At 42.1% G+C, this 19,393-nt stretch overlaps 2 protein-coding genes across 2 annotated transcripts in view; one reads left to right on the top strand and one right to left on the bottom strand.

Moving 5' to 3' along the window:
• LOC118322577 (myosin-11-like) overlaps nt 1–9,575 on the top strand; it is a 22,873-nt gene extending 13,298 nt beyond the window's left edge. Inside the window, exons 18-40 of the mRNA XM_035654288.1 lie at nt 622–691; nt 775–935; nt 1,349–1,457; nt 1,655–1,786; nt 1,879–2,085; nt 2,696–2,833; nt 2,912–3,035; nt 3,469–3,640; nt 3,886–4,098; nt 4,715–4,859; nt 4,944–5,078; nt 5,547–5,651; nt 5,974–6,126; nt 6,207–6,455; nt 6,920–7,132; nt 7,215–7,427; nt 7,763–7,924; nt 8,004–8,132; nt 8,269–8,357; nt 8,481–8,604; nt 8,899–9,107; nt 9,186–9,294; nt 9,382–9,575. Coding sequence (XP_035510181.1) covers nt 622–691; nt 775–935; nt 1,349–1,457; nt 1,655–1,786; nt 1,879–2,085; nt 2,696–2,833; nt 2,912–3,035; nt 3,469–3,640; nt 3,886–4,098; nt 4,715–4,859; nt 4,944–5,078; nt 5,547–5,651; nt 5,974–6,126; nt 6,207–6,455; nt 6,920–7,132; nt 7,215–7,427; nt 7,763–7,924; nt 8,004–8,132; nt 8,269–8,357; nt 8,481–8,604; nt 8,899–9,107; nt 9,186–9,294; nt 9,382–9,561 — 3,541 coding nt within the window. The 3' untranslated portion in view covers nt 9,562–9,575. The remainder of the gene's footprint in view (nt 1–621; nt 692–774; nt 936–1,348; nt 1,458–1,654; nt 1,787–1,878; nt 2,086–2,695; nt 2,834–2,911; nt 3,036–3,468; nt 3,641–3,885; nt 4,099–4,714; nt 4,860–4,943; nt 5,079–5,546; nt 5,652–5,973; nt 6,127–6,206; nt 6,456–6,919; nt 7,133–7,214; nt 7,428–7,762; nt 7,925–8,003; nt 8,133–8,268; nt 8,358–8,480; nt 8,605–8,898; nt 9,108–9,185; nt 9,295–9,381) is intronic.
• A 4,281-nt stretch (nt 9,576–13,856) lies between these two features.
• The window catches only part of LOC118322714 (nuclear distribution protein nudE homolog 1-B-like), a gene marked incomplete in the record, with an annotated part of 9,062 nt that continues 3,525 nt past the window's right edge, over nt 13,857–19,393 (bottom strand). Inside the window, 4 exon segments of the mRNA XM_035654468.1 lie at nt 13,857–16,873; nt 16,956–17,104; nt 17,703–17,788; nt 19,047–19,325. Of these exon segments, the coding sequence (XP_035510361.1) occupies nt 16,825–16,873; nt 16,956–17,104; nt 17,703–17,788; nt 19,047–19,325 (563 nt within the window).

The following is a 19,393-nucleotide window of genomic DNA, read 5'->3' as shown; positions in this document are numbered from 1 at the left end:
TGGCGGCAGTTCAAAGAGGCGATTGTTCGGATGGCTGTGATTCTAAAGGCCCTGGTCCCTCGCCGTCTGGTGTAAATGTCTTTAAGGCTGGGGAGTTTCCTTCTCTGATATTGTCCACTAGTTCAGTGGTTCCCAACCTGGGGGTCGCCAAAGCTTCACAGGGGTCACGAGGCCTTCTTGATTTAAAGGGGTGTAAGAAAACTTAAAATATATACACAGTAGGCCTCTTAGCATATTCTTCATTTCTTCATTTAAGTTATAGTTATAGAACAATGGCCAAGTGTCAGGGAGAAGAAACACTGAATTTGTCAAAAAAGAAGCAGAGTAAGACTGTATGATTGGTATATATGATAATTATATTTAAAAGAATATATAATACAGACAGATTTGTATAAAAAATTCACTAAACAGGAAATAATCTGCTCAAAATTCATCCAAATCTCTGGTTTTACAGAAACTTCCTGCAGTTACTGAGTTCACTGTTTGTGTTTTGTGTTCACAAAATCCCTTAAAGAAAAAGGTTGAGAACCACTGCATTGTTAATATATTAATACCTTGTTTTTTAAAGGGTTACAGTGTCGATTTATGTGATTGATCATAGGTGTTTTTCTTGTTTTGTAGATATGAGATTTTGGCTGCCAACGCGATCCCGAAGGGCTTCATGGACGGGAAGCAGGCCTGCTGTCTAATGGTGAGCTTTACTATAAAACTGGAGTTTAAAGAAGCAGATGTTTTACTATTTTAACCCTCTGCTGTTCTCTGTGTGTCCTCCAGGTAAAGCACCTGGATCTGGATACCAACCTGTATCGTATTGGTCAGAGTAAGATGTTCTTCAGGACAGGAGTTTTGGCTCAGCTGGAGGAAGAGAGAGACCTCAAACTGACCGTCGTCATCATCGCCTTCCAGGCACAAGCAAGAGGCTTCCTGGCCCGCAAGTAAGGACCCTGAACACGTATCTAAAGACTTGTGGCGCTGTTTCCTGTGAATATTGATCAGAAGATGAGTTTTTCTGATATTTTTAGACTTAATTGGCTTCTTTTTTTGACCAATTCAGTATTTTCTTTTACTACACCTTGTGTTCAGGTCATCAAAGTTTAGATATAATAAACTTTAATGCGATAAGTTATTTTAATTAATTTTAAGTAATTTTTAAGTTATACAAAATCAATTTTGTGAGTTTAAAAAAACTTTTTCTCATAATACCAATAAGAATTGATAAGAAAAACTGACACACCTCAAAATCAAGAAGGCCTTGCCACCTCCCATGAAGCTTTGGCGACCCCTAGTGAGGGTCCCGACCCCCAGGTTGGGAACCACTGATTGAATCTTTCTTTGTGTGTGTTTTTAGGGCTTTCAGTAAACGTCAACAGCAGCTGACCGCCATGAAGGTCATCCAGAGGAACTGCGCCTGTTACCTCAAACTCAAGAACTGGCAGTGGTGGAGGCTCTTCACCAAGGTTACACACACACACACACACACACACGTTCACGTTCATTGATTGGTTTTTATTGATCATACGTTGAAAATAAATGATGACCATGAAACACTTTGCTTAACTTAACGACAAAATAGATTTTACGGAGATAAACTCTTTTAATTAGGCCTTTTCTTCTGTCAGACTGAGAATTGTGGATGTGTCTGTTTGTTGTTCAGGTGAAGCCGCTGCTGCAGGTCACCAGACAAGAAGAAGAAATGGGTCAGAAAGACGAGGAGCTAAAGGCAGCGAAAGAGGTGGCGGCCAAGACCGAGGCTGAACTGAAGGACATCTCCCAGAAACACACTCAGGTGAGACACAATCAGGTCTTTTATTTAGTTTATTTAATCTTTAAATGTTTATTTCCAGCAGCGACAGAAGTGTCTGTCTTCGTCTTCTGCAGCTGATGGAGGAGCGAGCGCAGCTGGAAGTTAAGCTTCATGCAGAGACGGAGCTGTACGTCGAGTCCGAGGAGATGAGGGTGCGACTGGAGGCCAAGAAGCAGGAGCTGGAGGAGGTGCTGCACGAGATGGAGGCACGTCTGGAGGAGGAGGAGGAACGCAGCCTTTCCTTGCAGCACGAGAGGAAGGACATGGAGCAGCAGCTACAGGTGGACACTCTTCATCATCATTATTATTATTATTATTGTATCTTATTATTAGGGCTCGACTTAACAATTATTTTCATTATTGATTCATATCTCGATTATTTTTAGGTAAGAAAATAATAAGAAGATTGTGTTTTGAAACATCTTGTAATTTGGTATTTTTGTCAAAACTTAGTAACTAAATAGTAAAAATATTAATAACCTTTATCTGTGGAGCAACTTTCATGCACAAAATGTTTAAAGAAAAACAGTATCAAAATATTTATCACCGTAACAACGTCCACATTGTCATCTTAATGCGCAATAGTAATAATTATATAGAAATAACATAAATAACAGTTTTGTGACTCTGAATCTTATATGGAAGCCCGAGAGAAAAAAAAGGTTAAATCTGTTGTCAACAGGTGAAAATATAAATACAGTCAATTAAATACATTTCTAGCCAAAAGAAAGACATGACAGTAATGTAATATTACTTAAGACTGAACAATAATCAAAATATTATTAAAACACAATAAAAGTGCAATATGCAGAATTTGCTGGTGTTTTTTGGACTTTTAGACTTTTCAGCTGTGTGTTATGTTTTTAACCTCACATGATGCTTTTCCTGCAGCTTATGGAGGCTCACATCGCAGAGGAAGAGGACGCTCGGCAGAAGCTGCAGCTGGAGAAAGTGGCTGTGGAGGGAAAAGTCAAGAAGCTGGAGGAGGACGTTCTGCTAATGGAGGACCAGAATAACAAACTGCAGAAGGTATAAAGAGGCTGGTTTGGATTTGTGGCGTGGTCAGTGTTTAATACTTGCTGTTCTCACCTGTTCTCGTGTCTGCAGGAGCGAAAGCTTCTGGAGGAGAGGCTCGCTGATATGAGCTCTAATCTGGCCGAGGAGGAGGAGAAGTCCAAGAATTTGACCAAACTCAAGACCAAACACGAGTCCATGATCTCCGATCTGGAGGGTCAGTCAGCACAACAAAAACACTCACATCTTCATCGTTCCTCGTTCAGTTGCACTCACTTCTGTTTAGATATATCATCTATCCACTAGGGGTCGCCAAAGCTTCATGGGGGGGTTGTGGGGACTCCTTGATTTTAAGGGGTGTAAGAAAACGTTTCAACGTCATTTAAACTGAATATAATCCCCTCCAGACATTTATTCAGACATATATAGACACATACAAATAATACAAATAATATGCTTGGAACAATAATGTGTGTGATAAGTATAATTTCCACATTAAAATCCCTAAAAAGTAATCTAATCCTTCTTAAACTCTGCACAAACATCTTTCTGCAGAGTGAAGCTAAAACATCCAACTGCAGGTAGAAAACTTTAATAACTTATTTTCCCATAAAACATCGCTGTGTGTATGTGTGTGTGTGTGTGTGCAGTGCGCATGAAGAAGGAGGAGAAGGGTCGTCTGGACATGGAGAAGGCCAAGAGGAAGGTGGAGGCGGAGCTGGCAGACCTCCAGGAGCAGCACGCCGACCTTCAGGCCCAACTAGCCGAGCTCCGTGCCCTGCTAGCCGCAAAGGAGGAGGAGCTCCAGGCCACACAGTCCCGGTAAGAGCAACTTATCATAGTGATGATTTAGCCTAAGTGGTAGTGTTTCACCTTGTTTAACTGATTTCAAGGGGGATTCCAACCTGGTGATATTAAGAATAACTAAAATAACTGTAATGCTGTTTGTTTATGTAGGTAACATATAAGCATCAGTATTAAATTGAGATTCTTTAAATAGATTGAGAGTGTTAAAATAGTCTGATGTAAAGATGTTAGAAACTATTTAAGTGTGTCCGTGTCCACAGCTTGGATGAGGAGAGCAACCAGCGGGGGGCGGCGGTGAAGCGGGTTCGGGAGTTGGAGGCCATGCTTTCAGAGCTACAGGAGGACCTGGAGGCAGAGAGGACGGCTAGGGGGAAGGTGGAGGCGGCACGACGGGATCTCGGAGATGAGCTGAATGCTCTGCGCACCGAGCTGGAGGACAGCCTGGATACCACCGCCGCCCAGCAGGAGCTACGGTCTGTACGACCCATATACGACCTCTGATTGATCCACACATCCTAATTAGAGTTCAATCGTGTTAGCCTCAGCAGTTTGAGGAACAGAAAGATTTGTGTATAATACCTTTAAGAAGTGTGCTAAACTTTTCTACAACTAAGCAAAAAGTAATTCGCAAAGTCTCTCTGTGATTCTTCAGTGCTATTAAATTATTAAAATAAAGGCTTACCTTCAGCTTTTAGCACAATATGGGTGTTGAAAGAAAGAAGATGTTTGTACACAGAGGCTCTAAATATTCAGAATACATCATTTGTGTTTGAGAGGCACGTTTTTACCAATAATCTAACTGGTCCAGCACCTTTTCCCAAAAGCAGATTATCTGTGGGCACGCCAATCTTTGCGCTTTAAATCGTGGTGACAGGTAAAATGTTTAATCCTTGAATTATAACAATTTATACTAAAATCAGACTGTAAATGGCACAAAGTTCTTCCTGAGATGGTGTAAAGTAAATAACAGTATCATCTGCATAAAAGAGGACATTTGTAAGCCAGACACAAGCCGGTAGCCCCAACTTTAAGGCTGTGTTCCTGTTGGATGTTTTGTACTGATGTTGTGTATATATTTGTGACTGGCAGGGCAAAGCGTGAGCAGGAGGTGGCCCTACTAAAGAAAGCCATGGAGGAAGAGGGGCGCAGCCACGATGCCCAAATCCAGGACCTGAGACAGAAACACGGCCAGGCTGTGGAGGAGCTCTCTGAGCAGCTGGAGCAGGCCAAGAGGGTAGAGTTCACTTGAGATTTTAGATTTGATGGTGCACTCCCAAATCGTTAAGCTGTTCATTTAACACCACGTTTCTCCGTCCAGGTGAGAGCTGGTCTGGAGAAAGCCAAGCAGGCTCTGGAGAAACGGGGAGTGCGTCAGACTCCATGCGCTGACCTGCGATCGTCTCCGCAGTTGCCAAACAGACGTGGAGCGCACAAGGAAGAAGAGAGGTGGAGGGTGCAGCTAAGCGACCTTGCAGCTCGCGCTGGTTCAATCGGACGGCTGGGGGACGAGCGGCAGGAGGACTGAGCGTCGGGAGGCGATCTCTAGGAGATGAGCTGTGAGTCATGTACTGGCGCTAACAGAAATAGTGTCTTGTATCCTAACCGGCTCATACGAGTATGAGGTAGTTGTATATCATACCTGATATTTATATATATATATATATATATATATATATATATAAATATATCAAGGTAAATATGGCTAATTTTAACTAAAAGTTAAACTGTACCCACCTGAGAACTAACAAATATATCAACAGAAAATTAACTGATAATGAATACAGTTTCAACCAATATTCATATTTGATAAATTGAATATGTTGTCAAGTTAATCCTGATTTAATTACTAAATATTTGGGAGTCCAGTTTACATTTTTGTTCTATCTCTTGCCATCTTTTTCTTTCTCGTGGTCTCTTCCAGGTGGAGCTGGATAGCGCGACGAGTCTGTTGAATGAGGCGGAGGGAAAGAACATTAAGCTGAGTAAAGATGTCTCCACGCTGACCTCTCAGCTCCAGGACGCTCAAGTGAGGAATGGTTTATAAAGCTCTTGTTATGTGAACATAAAACATAAATAAAATAAAATAATAAAATAAACAAATTACCAAAGTTGTTATGATGTAACTTCTGGAAACCATGAATGCCTATACAGCATCTGGGGCCAATTAATCAAGCAGATGTTGAGATATTTCACTGAATAAGGGAAACTTTTGACCTGCTGTTGGTGCTGCATAATAATACACACAGCAAGTCATTAGAATGTATTGTCAAATATCTAGCGTACAAGGCATCTAATAGTTAGAGGGTTCTGACCAATATTCACATAATCCTAACACCTTTCTCCTCCAGGAGCTGCTGTCAGAGGAGACCCGTCAGAAGCTGAATCTGTCCGGACGTCTGCGTCAGATGGAGGAGGACAGGAACAACCTGATGGAGCAGCTGGAGGAGGAGACTGAGGCCAAACGGGGCGTGGAGAGGCAGGTCTCCAGCCTCAACATGCAGGTCAGTAACTTCAGAGGAATAGTGAACAAACCTTAAAACAACCTTCTCTAACCCTTTCTCCGTTTTCCCCCGTCTCTCAGCTGTCCGACTACAAGAAGAAGCTGGACGAGATGTCAGGGACGGTGGAGCTGCTGGAGGAGGGGAAGAAGCGTCTGCAGCGCGACCTGGAGGCAGCCAATGGCGATTACGAGGAGAAGGCCTCGGCCTACGACAAGCTGGAGAAGAGCCGGATCCGGCTGCAGCAGGAGCTGGAGGACGTCCTAATGGATCTGGACAGCCAGCGGCAGCTCGTCTCCAACCTGGAGAAGAAGCAGAAGAAGTTTGATCAGGTCTGAATGTAACTGAATGCTGAAGCCTCATTTTAACTTTAGAAGCAGATTTGGACAGAAGGACTAGTTCCTTCCACAGAAAGCAAACGTTTGTTCTCCACAGACATTAATAATCTCTGTGGAGAGCAAATTAACTCCACTTTTATGTTTTTTTAAGCTAACATTAGGCTATAAAAGAACAAGAACACCATGGTTGCATGACTTCAAACTTCCATCTTAAGAGTGTAAAGTTGTACAAGTTGTAAAGTTTGAGTTAGAATAGTTTGCAGGAATATAAACACAACAAGGTTGTAGAGGCTCAGTGTTTGGCGTGTTCAAGCTTCTCAAATGTGATTATTTACTGCTTTCCGTTTTTGTTTTAAGACAGACTTATCCTTTAATCCTGAGGTTGAAGATGATATTCCAGACTCCAAAAAAACATTTTACATCCACATTGAATCCCCTGTGATCTCCTGTGTCCTCAGATGCTGGCAGAGGAGCGCGCTGTGTCCTGTAAGTTTGCAGAAGAGCGGGATCGAGCAGAGGCTGAGGCGAGGGAGAAGGAGACGAAGGTGTTAGCTCTGGCCAGAGCACTGGATGAGAACCAGGACGCTCTAGAGGAGGCGGAGAAGACCATGAAGTCCCTCCGAGCAGAGATGGAGGACCTCATCAGCTCCAAGGACGACGTGGGAAAGAGCGTAAGAGCAAACAAATAATCTTCTTTTATTCCAGAAGATGAGATAATTTCCGGATTCTCACCTTCTGTCCGCCCTCCGTCAGGTCCATGACCTGGACAAGGCCAAGCGTGGTCTGGAGGCCATCGTTGAGGAGATGAGGACACAGATGGAGGAGATAGAGGATGAGCTGCAGGTCGCTGAGGACGCTAAGCTGCGTCTGGAGGTCAACACTCAGGCCCTGAGAGCTCAGCACGAGAGAGAGCTGCACGCACGCGACGAGATGGGCGAGGAGAAGAGGAAGCAGCTCCTCAAACAGGTGGAGTACAACCAAGTGTTAACGGCGTCCATCCTGGTCTTACATCAGCCTTTTAATCTAATGTGCAGATATTGTGCATGAAGTACCAGGAGGACGGATTCATCACCTCAATCGGATCAGTTAAAATGCATTTATAAATCTAATTTGAACATGGTAGATTTCACTCTACTGAATCTGGGGGAAAAAATATTTTTCTAAGTGAAGTTTTGAATGAGTTGTAACTGTAAAAGTTTCATATCCCAGTTCGATCTTTAAACATCTGAATGGGATCAAAACTTTATCCATTTAAATACATCAAATAAAGCAAGCGTTCCTCCCGGCTGGCTCTCCCTCAGGTGCGTGAGCTGGAGGCAGAGGTTGAGGAGGAGAAGAAGCAGCGAGGTCAAGCATCAGGCAGCAAGAAGAAGCTGGAGGGGGAGCTGAAGGACATGGAGGACCAGCTGGAGGCCACCAGTAGGGGGCGAGATGAAGCAGTCAAGCAGCTCCGCAAGATCCAGGTCAGCACAAACACAACATCTTTCAGCGGGTAAGACTTCAACAAAGTGCTTCCTGTAATTCCCGCTCTGCTCTCCTCAGGGCCAGGTGAAGGAGCTCCAGAGGGATCTGGAGGACTCGCGTGCAGCCCAGAAGGAGGTCCTCGCCTCAGCCCGGGAGTCCGAACGCAGATCCAAAGCCATGGAGGCCGACATCGTCCAGCTGCAAGAGGTGAGGCCTTCGAACACGCCAGCTTCAAAGTAACAGCTCATAAAGCTCACCAACATATGTAACTTACAATGTATCACTTCATTTCTTTTATCTTTTCTTTTTTACCTTCTTTATTCCTCTGTCTGTCTGCCTGCAGATGTTGGCAGCAGCCGAGAGAGCTCGTAAGCAGGCAGAGACAGAAAGAGACGAGCTCTCTGAAGAGCTGACCAGTAACTCCTCCGGAAAGTGAGAATCTTGTGTTATTAACATATTATTAATAAACCATTGTTAATAAATTGTAACCAATTTGTATTCTTTTGAGTGCTAAAGCCTTTAAAAATCAGTCATTCGTTACTCCCCTTTGTCCAGATCTCTGCTGTCTGATGAAAAACGCCGTCTGGACGCGAAGATCAGCCAGCTGGAGGAGGAGCTGGAGGAGGAGCAGGCCAACGTGGAGAGCCTCAACGACCGGCTGAGGAAGAGCCAGCAGCTGGTAGGTCCAGGGTGAAATATCGTAGGTGTAAAATATAGTTCCTTTCTCTTATTGTTATCTTGTGAGATAGAAAGTTCTAATTACGGGATTAAAAGTCTAAACTTTGAGATAAAAATTGAAATTATTAGATTAAAAGTCATAATTATCATTTGTGATACAAAAACTATTAATCGAGTCATAATTATAAAAAAAAAAATTACTCCGATATTTTTGGTATTTCTGATTCAGGATGTTTAATGATGCTAACAGGAAGTATATTATAACTTATTGTGATCTGGTCCTGGTCCGGTGCAGGTGGATCAGCTGGGTGCGGAGCTGACTGCAGAGAGATCTTCCTCTCAGACCCGGGAGGGATCACGTCAGCAGCTGGAGAGACAGAACCGAGAGCTGAAGGCCAAACTGCAGGAGATTGAGGGCCAGGGTCGCTCCAAACTCAAATCCTCCATCACTGCCCTCGAGGTCAAACTGAGAGAGGTGGAAGAGCAGCTGGAGATTGAGAGCAGGTAAACAGGAAGTTAAATCCCAACTAACATTTAACCAGTAAACCTTCAAAGATTAAATGTTCCGACTGTGTTCTGCAGAGAGCGTCAGGCCAACGCCAAGAACCTGCGTCAGAAAGAGAAGAAGCTGAAGGATTTAAGCATCCAGATGGAGGATGAGAGGAAGCAGGCGCAGCAGTACAAAGACCAGGTAACTCCGATGAGGATGGTAGCTTCATTTATCACTCTCTCAGTCGTTTTTTCACCTGGACTTTAAACGCCTCTCTGCTCTGTGCAGGCAGAGAAGGGTAACGTGCGGGTGAAGCAGCTGAAGCATCAGCTGGAGGAAGCGGAGGAGGAGTCTCAGCGTGTGGCGGCGGCTCGCAGGAAGCTGCAGAGGGAGCTGGAGGAGGCGAGCGAGACCAACGACACTCTCAACAGAGAGGTGTCTTCACTCAGGAGCAAACTGAGGTACTGAAAGGCCCCGCTGGGGTGACGGATGGAGCTGGAAATGTTAAGCTGATTAATCAGTGAGATGACAGAAAATAAATCTTTTTCTTTTTAATCTTAGCCCATTTATAACGTAAATTGTTAGAAATTTTAATGAATTACTAAAATAAAAGCGGTTGCACCTTTATTAAGTTGACAATACAGAACAAACATAGAAACATGTCGCCTAGTTTTAGATCGTTAAACATATAGGAAGACGTTATACAAATTAAACCCCCTCCCAGCATAAGAACCATGCTTGCATAGTCAAAAAACAGGCATATGAGAGGAAAGGGAAAAGAAAAGAAAAACAAATGAAAAGAGAAACAAACAAACACATACAGCGTTTGGAACAAAATGCTCTGATTCCTCCAATGAAGCAAAAGAGAAACAAAAACAACAATATTTCAGCAGGTAAAATCTTCAGGGACACCAAAATTAGAGGTAATAGGGCTACGAATCAGCGGTCTATTCAGGGCGTATCATAGAACGAGGACCAGAATGAGCTCAACCTTGGACAGGAGAAAAATTTGAAGAAAGATTTGAATTCCACTAAAAGCTCTCTACACCAAGCTCCGTTTAAGAAATATCACATTTTAAACAATTCCGTAAAGTGACTGTAAGCAAGCATGTAACTCTACCAGACAGCGAGCCCTAAAGGCCGTCATATGGTCCATCAGTCTTCATTCGGCATCATATCATGCATCCCCAGTAAAGATTAACTGTATTCTGTAGCAAACTAATTATTTATGTAGTAATTGTGGTGCAACCAATTTTAGTAATTTTTCTAGTGTCAACTCAGGAGTGAACTGACACACAGCCACTGCTGCTATGTAGTGTCTGAGAAAAGACCTGTGAAGATCATTTGTGATTTTACATATCCTCTTCCTCCTTTCATGTCCTGTTTCACGCCTGTCCTCAGACACTACTGATCTGTCTTCAAAGCTACCTGGGAATATTCTTCTTCTTCCTTAAACGCCTTTTTTTACTTTCCTCATCCTCAAGATTTCAGGGCTTCAAGCTTCAACTTTAAAAAAAAAAAAAAATCTCTCTTTGCAACAAGCTGCTCTCTGTTCTTCCTCTGTCCTCTGACCCTCCTCTTCCTCCTCTGTCTCTTCCTCCTGATGTGTCGGGTGTTCCCAGGCGTGGCGGCAGCAGCGGCGGGGAGGTGTCGTTCGGCAGCCCCAGCCCTCGGAGCAGTGGCGGCAGCAGCATGAGGAGCTTGGGGCTGGGAGGGAGCATCAGCCGGAGGAGCACCATCAAAGAGAACTCAGTGGAGCTGCAGGAGGAAGAGCCTCGCTCCCCGTCTCCTCCCGCCTGCACCCCCTCTCCGGAGCCCAACTCCCCCTACGAGTAAAGTGGGGAAATGAAAGATTTTTACTCTTTTAATTTAAAATTTAAAGTTTATTTTAACGTCTCTGTTTTTTTAGTTTAAATTTGAAGTTTTAGTGTCTGTTGTATGGAAATATTGGCTGCTTCAATACAGTTTTCCTTAAAGATTGAATATGACATTAACTGTTACTAGATTTCACACTATAGCACCAGAATCTCAAACTGGCCCACCAGACTCCATTGACAAAACCAGTAATTTTACCTAGAAGATAATTGACTTAACTTCAAACTGGAGCGAAACAGAATAAAATTAATTAAACCGTCTCTGTTAGTGTTTCCAACAATCACCATTTGGTGGAAATAAATCCTTAATCCGACGTAGATGATAAAAAACAGCAGTTTTTTCAGTCGGAGCGCAGACCGGCTATGGAAACAAACCACAGAGAGAGGTGCTGAATGGTTTACAGTGACATTCAGGCAGAGGGGAGTTGAGAGCACACCAATTGTGTACTCTGGCTGTCTTCTGTATATAGAGAATACGCTGTTTATTAATGTTATAAATCTCATATTTAACCTTTAAGAAAAATTCATCACAACAAACTTTTCTCTGCTCCGTAATTTCCTCTTTCTAGCTCTGTTTAGTAAAGTACTGCTCACCTTTGCTTTTATCTCCCCTTGTCAGAAATATAGACGTACATTAATTTAAAAATATATATAAAACAAATCACAGTTCAGGAGGCCGACTTGTTGTTTGTTGAACTCAAAATCCCCTGGACAGAAGAATGAAATATATTTATTTAACCTCAAAATCACATGCAACAAAATTTAAACTCAGTGATTCCAAATTCTTTCAGCTTCATTTGGGGGAAATAAATCTAATTATTTAAGAACTCCTACAAAATAAAAGCATCATCCAGAATCTGATTTGAAGGTTTTTTGTGAAGTGAAGCCAAGAAAAAGAAGTGATGTTTGTGGATTAATACAACATATCGTTTATGTGGATTTACTATATTCAGATTTATTTATTTTCCAGGTAGTTTAATGAATTCCCATAGATATAAAGAAAGTTAAACTCCTCTCAGTTTGTGCCGTTGGAGTCACAGAACGAAAGTTTATTTAAAGAAATTTAAAGCCGCTCTGAAGATATTTCCCACAATCCTCAAACTGCGTCTGTTGCACGATGATACAGATTGTTAACGTTTCTCAAGTAGCGACGTTTAATCCAGCTGGAGTTTATATCTGTCCTTTTAGTAAAACACACAGTCTGCATGGAGCGCTGATCAGCCTGATCAGTAATCAATTGAGCTCATTATATAAGCCACTAAATCGCAACCATATACCGTCAGACAAACTTTATCAGCCCCTTTATCAGTTAAGCTAGGTGTTTTCTGTCAGTGGAGACTGAAACGTTGACATAGATGGGATGCCAGGTATCAGCAGTTTGAATCCAACTAAAAGGGCTCCCTTCACCAAGTGACTCCCTTTAAGAAAATATTCACATTTTAAAACATATTCCTAAACATGTTCGTAACAACCTAGACTTAAGAAACACGGAGTGACTGGACTAGATCAATACAGGATCAATATCATCCAATAAAGATACAGTGTATACTGATCAATATCATCCATAAAGATACAGTGTATTCTGATCAATATCATCCATATAATATTTTAAAAAATTGATTTACAAAGCAAAATCAATCAAAGAGCGTGAAAAAGGAACCTTTGTATCAGGAAAACTGAGTCACAACTTGAGAAACAGGTTAAAAATCTTAAAGAAAACAGTTATAAGAGACTTTTAAGGATTCTGGAAATATAACAAATATCCAGTAAAACAGCAGGAAGCTTCGGGGCACAAACTGAGGCAGGTTCTTTTCTTTATGCACCTCCTCTGAGGGTTTATTTTATTTAGGATATTGTATTTGAAAACTGAATGTAAAACTCTATTTGTAACCCGACTGTTGTATATTCAGTTTTGATATTAGGCGGTGTGATTGAAACCTCACAGATACACAACATTTAACTCTAATAAACGAGTACAACGGCTGCTGTGATGCAGGACTTTCTGCTTTGTGAACCAGTGAAGTGCTATTAAACTAAACCCTTACAGATGTGTCGTCTCAGTTCTTCCACTTTTATATTCTATCTATTTAGTATATATATATTATATTCAACAATAACAGAACAACTGATTATCTGTACAATGAATAATCAATAATTGCAGGACGTTTGTGTAAAATCTGAGAATTTGATGAATTTTGAGCAGATTATTTGTTGTGAATATTGATCAGATGTATGGAAGCACATTTCTGCCAATGTGATTGAAAAAAAGAATATTTTGATTTTTTTATCTAAAAATAATAAGAACCTCCCAGACTTTCTCAATATTTTGACTTATTTTTTTAAAATGACAAACTTTCTCAATATTTTGACTTATCTAAAAATACGATTGTGTCTCAATATAACAAGAAACCTCATTACTTGATGAGTTTTCTCGATATTTGAGGAACTTTGAAGTTTTAACAATCACAGACTAAATAGGCACCTTTTTTTTTTGTCAAATTCAGTTTTTGTCTCGTTGTTCTTTGAGTCTTCATCCTGTTTATATCTTATATAACATCATTCTTTTCATCATTTAATTGTTTCCAGTTGATGTTAGCTGAATGTTTAGTGCATTCAGATCACCTGTTGACTCTGTAACGATGATTGACAGCAGCTGTTCCCCCTCTCGACCAATCAGAGTGAGACGACGCTCGTTGTTAAGCTATAAGAGGCCTGACCGATACTTACCACATTTTGTGAGGTGGATTTAAAGGATTGTATCAACGATGTCTGTTAATAATCTGAACAGTAAAAACAACAATTTAATTTAGTTTTCTTCACAGAAATGAACAAAATTGTTGAAGTTTTCTTTAAAACTCAACCAGAGAAGAAATAAAATCCAAAACTTTATTTTCACATTTCAAGTTTTATTGCATTTTCAGAAACATAAGCAGCACTGAAGGTAAACAAAGAGCACAACAGGTCTGAGCACTTTGTATGTGAGCGTGTTAGCTACTCTTACAGAGTCACATAAGGCAGAAAAACACACCAAAGCTCATCGTCTGCGTTCACACTGACCTTTGACCCTTCAACTCAACAGACCCGCAACCTACAGACTCGACCTACGTTAGTGACCCTACAGTAGAAGTACAGTATATCACACTACAACCTATAACATACGGTTTTTGTTTCTTTTTAACATAAAACACGAGTAGCCTTCACTGAAGTATTCATATCTCCTCACTAACAGGAGACGTATTTCACTCCTGCAGAGACAGAAGTAGAGCTCCGCGGAGGGATTCAGGTTAAAAGAGAGCGTCTCCGCAGTCTGAAGGTGGAACAAGATTCAAAGGCTTCAAATTCATCACATAATAAATCAAAGTCCTGGACAGAAGGTTCAACGATTATTGATGATTATTTTATATTCTGAGAGCTTTTAACAAGTTTGTCCTGATGGTGGCGCTGAAGGGTTCATGAATGTGAACTGTTTCCTGTACTCTGATCCCAGTCATAATATTGAGTGGCTGCTGATAGAAGTCACATATAACCCTCCGGTTCCAGCGATGTGCTCCGGCTCTAAGCAACGCTTTCAATTCCACCAGAGGAATAAACAGCTGGTCTATTTTTAAAAGAAGCCACGACTCACCGAGCAGAGCAGCACAGAGCAGGAAGTCAGACACAGACAAACAGGACACAGAATACGGTCAATTTTCAAAATAAAATACCGCCTGCAGACTCTAAATCAATTTTCATGCAACATCAACATTGTGGCATCGGACCAGAGTCAGTCAGAGGCAGGTTCGACGTTTTAAGTGGAGAAACGCTCTCAGTGGGATTTTAAGACGCTTGTGATGTTATGAAGCAGTTCCCCGTGGAAGTTTGAGGTTATTCTGTTTTTAAAGGACAATCAGGCTCATGTTTTAGAGCCAGTTGTTTTAGAGAGTTATAGTTCAGGGTTCGGACTCACAACGGGGAACGCTAACGTCGTTCCACAGCAGCCACCCTGACTTTATCTACATAATACAGCTGCACACTTAAACTATATTAAAGTTATTAAAATCAATGGAGTAGCTTTGCAGTTTTTGGATCCACTTTGATCTGAAAAAATAATGTGTGCTAAAGCTGTGATTATTTGATATTTATATATATCTATGTTTTCACTTTGAGCTCATTTGACACAAATGGTTTTGGAGTTCCATCTCATCTCATTTGTGCTTGAGTCCCGTTTTAGTTTCAGTATTGGATCAGATTCTGATGCCAAATATCAAAGGACTCGGATCAGGACAACAAAGACAAACGACAACAGGAAAACAGAAGCAGTTATTAAATTCTAGAAGTTTCCATTACAGACATTAACGGGTTCAATACGGACAGAGAAAGCACTGATAATAAAACATTTCCTTCATTCCTTCAGGGTCTAAAAGCTACATGGAGCTCCAGAGAAGGCGATCAATACTCTCATGTGATTTATTATTACAACATTAATTAATGAAGGCAGCTTTAAGAGGCAGAACCGCTGACGGCCACAAGGTGTCGCTTCTGAAAGGCAGAGTAACATTTCTCCCACTTATAAAGCAAAAGTCACAGCTCATTAAAACCTGTTTTTAAACCGTGTTCGCTTGATTGACAGGAGTCTCAGCCAATCCCATTCATCCATTCACCAAGTTTTCTGTCTTTTGTTAAACGAATCGATCTGTAATCTGAAACTATCCGGACTCCAGTGTGTGTTCTCTCCGGGGCCATGTTGTATAAAAGCAGATCCTCGGTGGATCAGAAACCCTCTGCTGGAGATAAAAGCTTCCCTTCCAGTGTTCAGCACTCACTTTAAGATGTGTTCAGACTAAACATGAAGCACATTTTCACTTTGGTTTGACTGCTGAGGTGTTTTTAATAGACGGAGCAGAGTTCCCACAAATCCTAGAATACCTGGAATACCTGTAAATTTCACTAATTGACTGATTTTCCAGTCATTGAAACACCTAGAATTTGATTTAAAATGAACAAGAATCCTGGAAATCTGTAAAAACAAGATCAATTCTGCTTGATTTGAACTGTTTCTTCTGGGTTGAGGCCATAATGTTATGAGACCGCAGTGAAAACGTTGACCTACCCACCTGATCATGAACTCCTGGAAAATGTCCTGGACTGTTTAACTTTCTCTCTCCACTGAATGACTCCGTTTACACAGATTCAATATCTAAACTGAATCTGTGTTAACGCATCCATGAAGCTTTAAAGATCCACCTCGGGAGCCTTTAAAGACGATAAAACTTTAGTCCATTCATGTGTTTTGTGTGTTAGCTTATAGGCTGTGTTTATAGTTATTAGCTAGCTAGCTGTAATTACTGTTAATTGTTAAACAGTCCCTCCAGCATTTAGAAGGCTTTGTTTGGCCTAAAATGTCTTATTTCTAAAACAACTGCAATATTTTGATGTTTCTTTCTGTAATTCATTATAAATCTAAAACAACTTGTTCCACTGACAATGAAATAACTAGTTTGGTGACGTCTGACTCAACATTCTGCACGAGAGACTCTATGGCTGCAGAAATTCACTTCATGTTCAGTCTTAACACACTTTCTGAGCAAAAAAAGAGACAAAAAAATACTCTTGGCACACAAAACCAAAGAAGGTGAGGTGGTGACATGCAGCACAAGTCCAGTTAAGTTAGTTCAAGCTAAGTGCGAGTGCTGAAAAGAAGTGGTGCTAATAAACAGAGCTACATCCCCAAGTATCCATCCATTATTATTATCCATCGCCGCAGCTCCCAGCGCGAGCACACAGTACCGTTAATGGTCTGGGAGGTCCAGGCTGGATGGACAGGAAGGGGACGAGCAGCTTGGAGGACGATGGGGTCGAGGTGGAGCAGCTTTCACTCTCACAGCAGCAGCTTGGGTGCGGCTCCGAACTCTAACCTCTTCACCAGCCTTTAAAAAACACAACAAACACACTCAGACCTGCAGCTGTGGACCTGCAGACGGCGGCGCTGTGACGGACAGAGCGTCTCACCCCTTGTTGTAGAGGCCGTTAGTAGGATGGGTCTCTGAGGGGTTGCTCGAAGCCGCCGACGCCGACCCCGGTCCACCAGCGTGACCTCTGCGGGTCGATGTCTGCTCGTGGACGTACTCCCGACACGACGCCAGCTTGGACTCCAGATTCTAGAGCGAGGCAGGAAACAGAGAACGTAAACACTTTGTACTGTCGTCCTGTAGAGAGTCGGTGTTACGGAGAGGCAGTTCACCCCAAAAATGTTCCTTCTCATCTGTAGTTCTATTTATACATCTAGGTTTTGAGTTTCTGAGTTTAAATGTTTGTTGTCTCTCCAATATAATGGAACCAGATGGGACTTTCTACAGAACTACACCGGCCAACTTTAGCTAGCTGACCTAGCTCCACTGAAATAATAACAGCTCAGTCAAAGAGGACGCCAGAGTCTCAGAGAAACAACACAGGAAACTGAAGAGCATAAAAAAACAAGTTCCAGTTAAAAATACTAAAAGAACATCGAGTCCACTGATAGAAAAGTGATCTTTGGACCCCTGAGATCATCTGTCATTAGGTACGCCCAGGAAACGGACACGTCTGTTTAGGAACAACAAATACTGATTGTGTTGCTTCTAAAAAAAGAATCAGTTTGTGTTTGTTTGGGAGTAAAAACCAGCAGCACCCTGCAGCGTCACATGATGATAAGTCAGCAGCTGATGTATAAAACAGTGTGAATGAGTTGGTTCATGAGTTCTCTCCGGACGTTCTTACCCCGACTTTTCTCAGCAGCTCTCCAACAATGTTGAGAGCTGAGATTCTGGCTGACGTGGTGAGAGGAGTCCCTGAGAGGCTTTCACCTGCACAAACAAAACCACGGATGAGTGCGGAGACATAAAACAGGAAATCATCACATCTGAGAAGTTGAAACTACAGAATGTTTGATAATCATTAACTTAAAGCAGCGTCACTGATTTTTGGGGGTAAAATGCAAAACAATGCTATGATCTGTGAATTCATTTTCCAAACTAAAATAGAAGAATAGAGAATGTTTTAATTATGAAAATTAAATTAGGGGCCACACATAGAACTGGTGTTACATCCATAACTATTGGTTGTTTTTTCTAATGCAAATAACTAAACTATGGTACGACTTTTCTAAAATAAATAAATGTTTTGATGTTTTCTGGTGCTAAAATAAAACAGACTGCAGATTATCTAAAACCGGGAGTCTTTGTCTTTCAGTCAGGTGATTGAATGATGGAAGAGGGTACTCACTTCACCAGCCCGCTGTGTGTTGATGTCACCACTATCGTTCTGTTCTGGCAGCGGTGCTACTATGCTGCCGGTCCTAGTGTTAGGACTGTGTCCCTAACAACAGTTTTTCACCTAAAGCAGGGTCAGACTACACGAGACACCGATCTTCAGATCAGGCACACTTGCAGCCGGATCTTTGTAAGTAATCTCCCGGAGAAGCAGATGTAACCATCGCAGTGAGCGCTGTAGAAACATTAATGATCTGCAGTGAGGATGTGTTTCCTCTCTCTGATAGACCTCAGCTCTTTTACTGTGCGTACAGTAATGATACGTGTTGGAAGACGCGTTCTTTAAGTAGTCGTGTTTGGCAACAGCTCTCATTCACTTCCATATTGATCCAGATTTTTAACTCCCAAATATTAAACATGTTTGACAGTTATCGGGGCGATGATTCTGCGAGCAGGTCTGATGTTTAAGGTGTTTAAACCCCTCACAGATAACATCGGTACCGACAAGCATCCGGACCAGATTTCTCCACACATGTCGGGAATCTGACGTAAATGGAACTGAAACTCGTTGAGTTAGAGCCCGGCTTTAGGAGCTCTCTGAAGGGCTGCAATGCTTTTAAATAACTTTTATCTTCATCATGATCTTACCTTTAACTGTGAGAGAAAATTCTTAAAAAACATCAAAGACTTTCATCACAAGGAGAAACTCTTTTTGTTTGGAAGCTTTATGACTACAGCCGGAGGAACTTTATGATAAAACAAGCGGGTGTGAACATAAACGTAAAGTTAGCGTGACATTAGTGACCTCTACTGTCTGATAACTGCTGTAACACCACAGCACACGTGGACCGACCTCTGCTGACGGAGGGCGGCGGGGTGGCGAAGGACTCTGCTGAGGCCGGAGGTCTGGATGGCGTGGTGGCAGCGGCGGTGGAGGGGGCGGGCTGGTTAGAGGAGGAAGACAGGGTTTTATCCTCTGTTCTTTTGTCCGGAGGGGTGAGCGGGGGGGTGGGTAAACCAGCCAACGACGAGGAGGAGGAGGAGGAAGGCTCTTTGACTGCGCTGCTGCTGAGGGACGGCTTCCTGTCCTGAACCTGCTGTTTCTGCTGCACCGCGAGCTCCTGCCTCAGGTCTGCACAGAGTAACAGACGGGTTATAGTTTGTTTTCTGAAGACCATCTGAAGAGTCAGAACTGTTGTT

The sequence above is a fragment of the Morone saxatilis genome, unplaced genomic scaffold (genome assembly GCF_004916995.1).
Source record: "Morone saxatilis isolate NCDOM2014 unplaced genomic scaffold, NCSU_SB_2.0 Contig14, whole genome shotgun sequence".
In the NCBI taxonomy this organism is placed as follows: domain Eukaryota; kingdom Metazoa; phylum Chordata; class Actinopteri; family Moronidae; genus Morone; species Morone saxatilis.
Note: the sequence above shows the minus strand (reverse complement) of the source record. Positions and strands in the feature narration are given on the sequence as shown.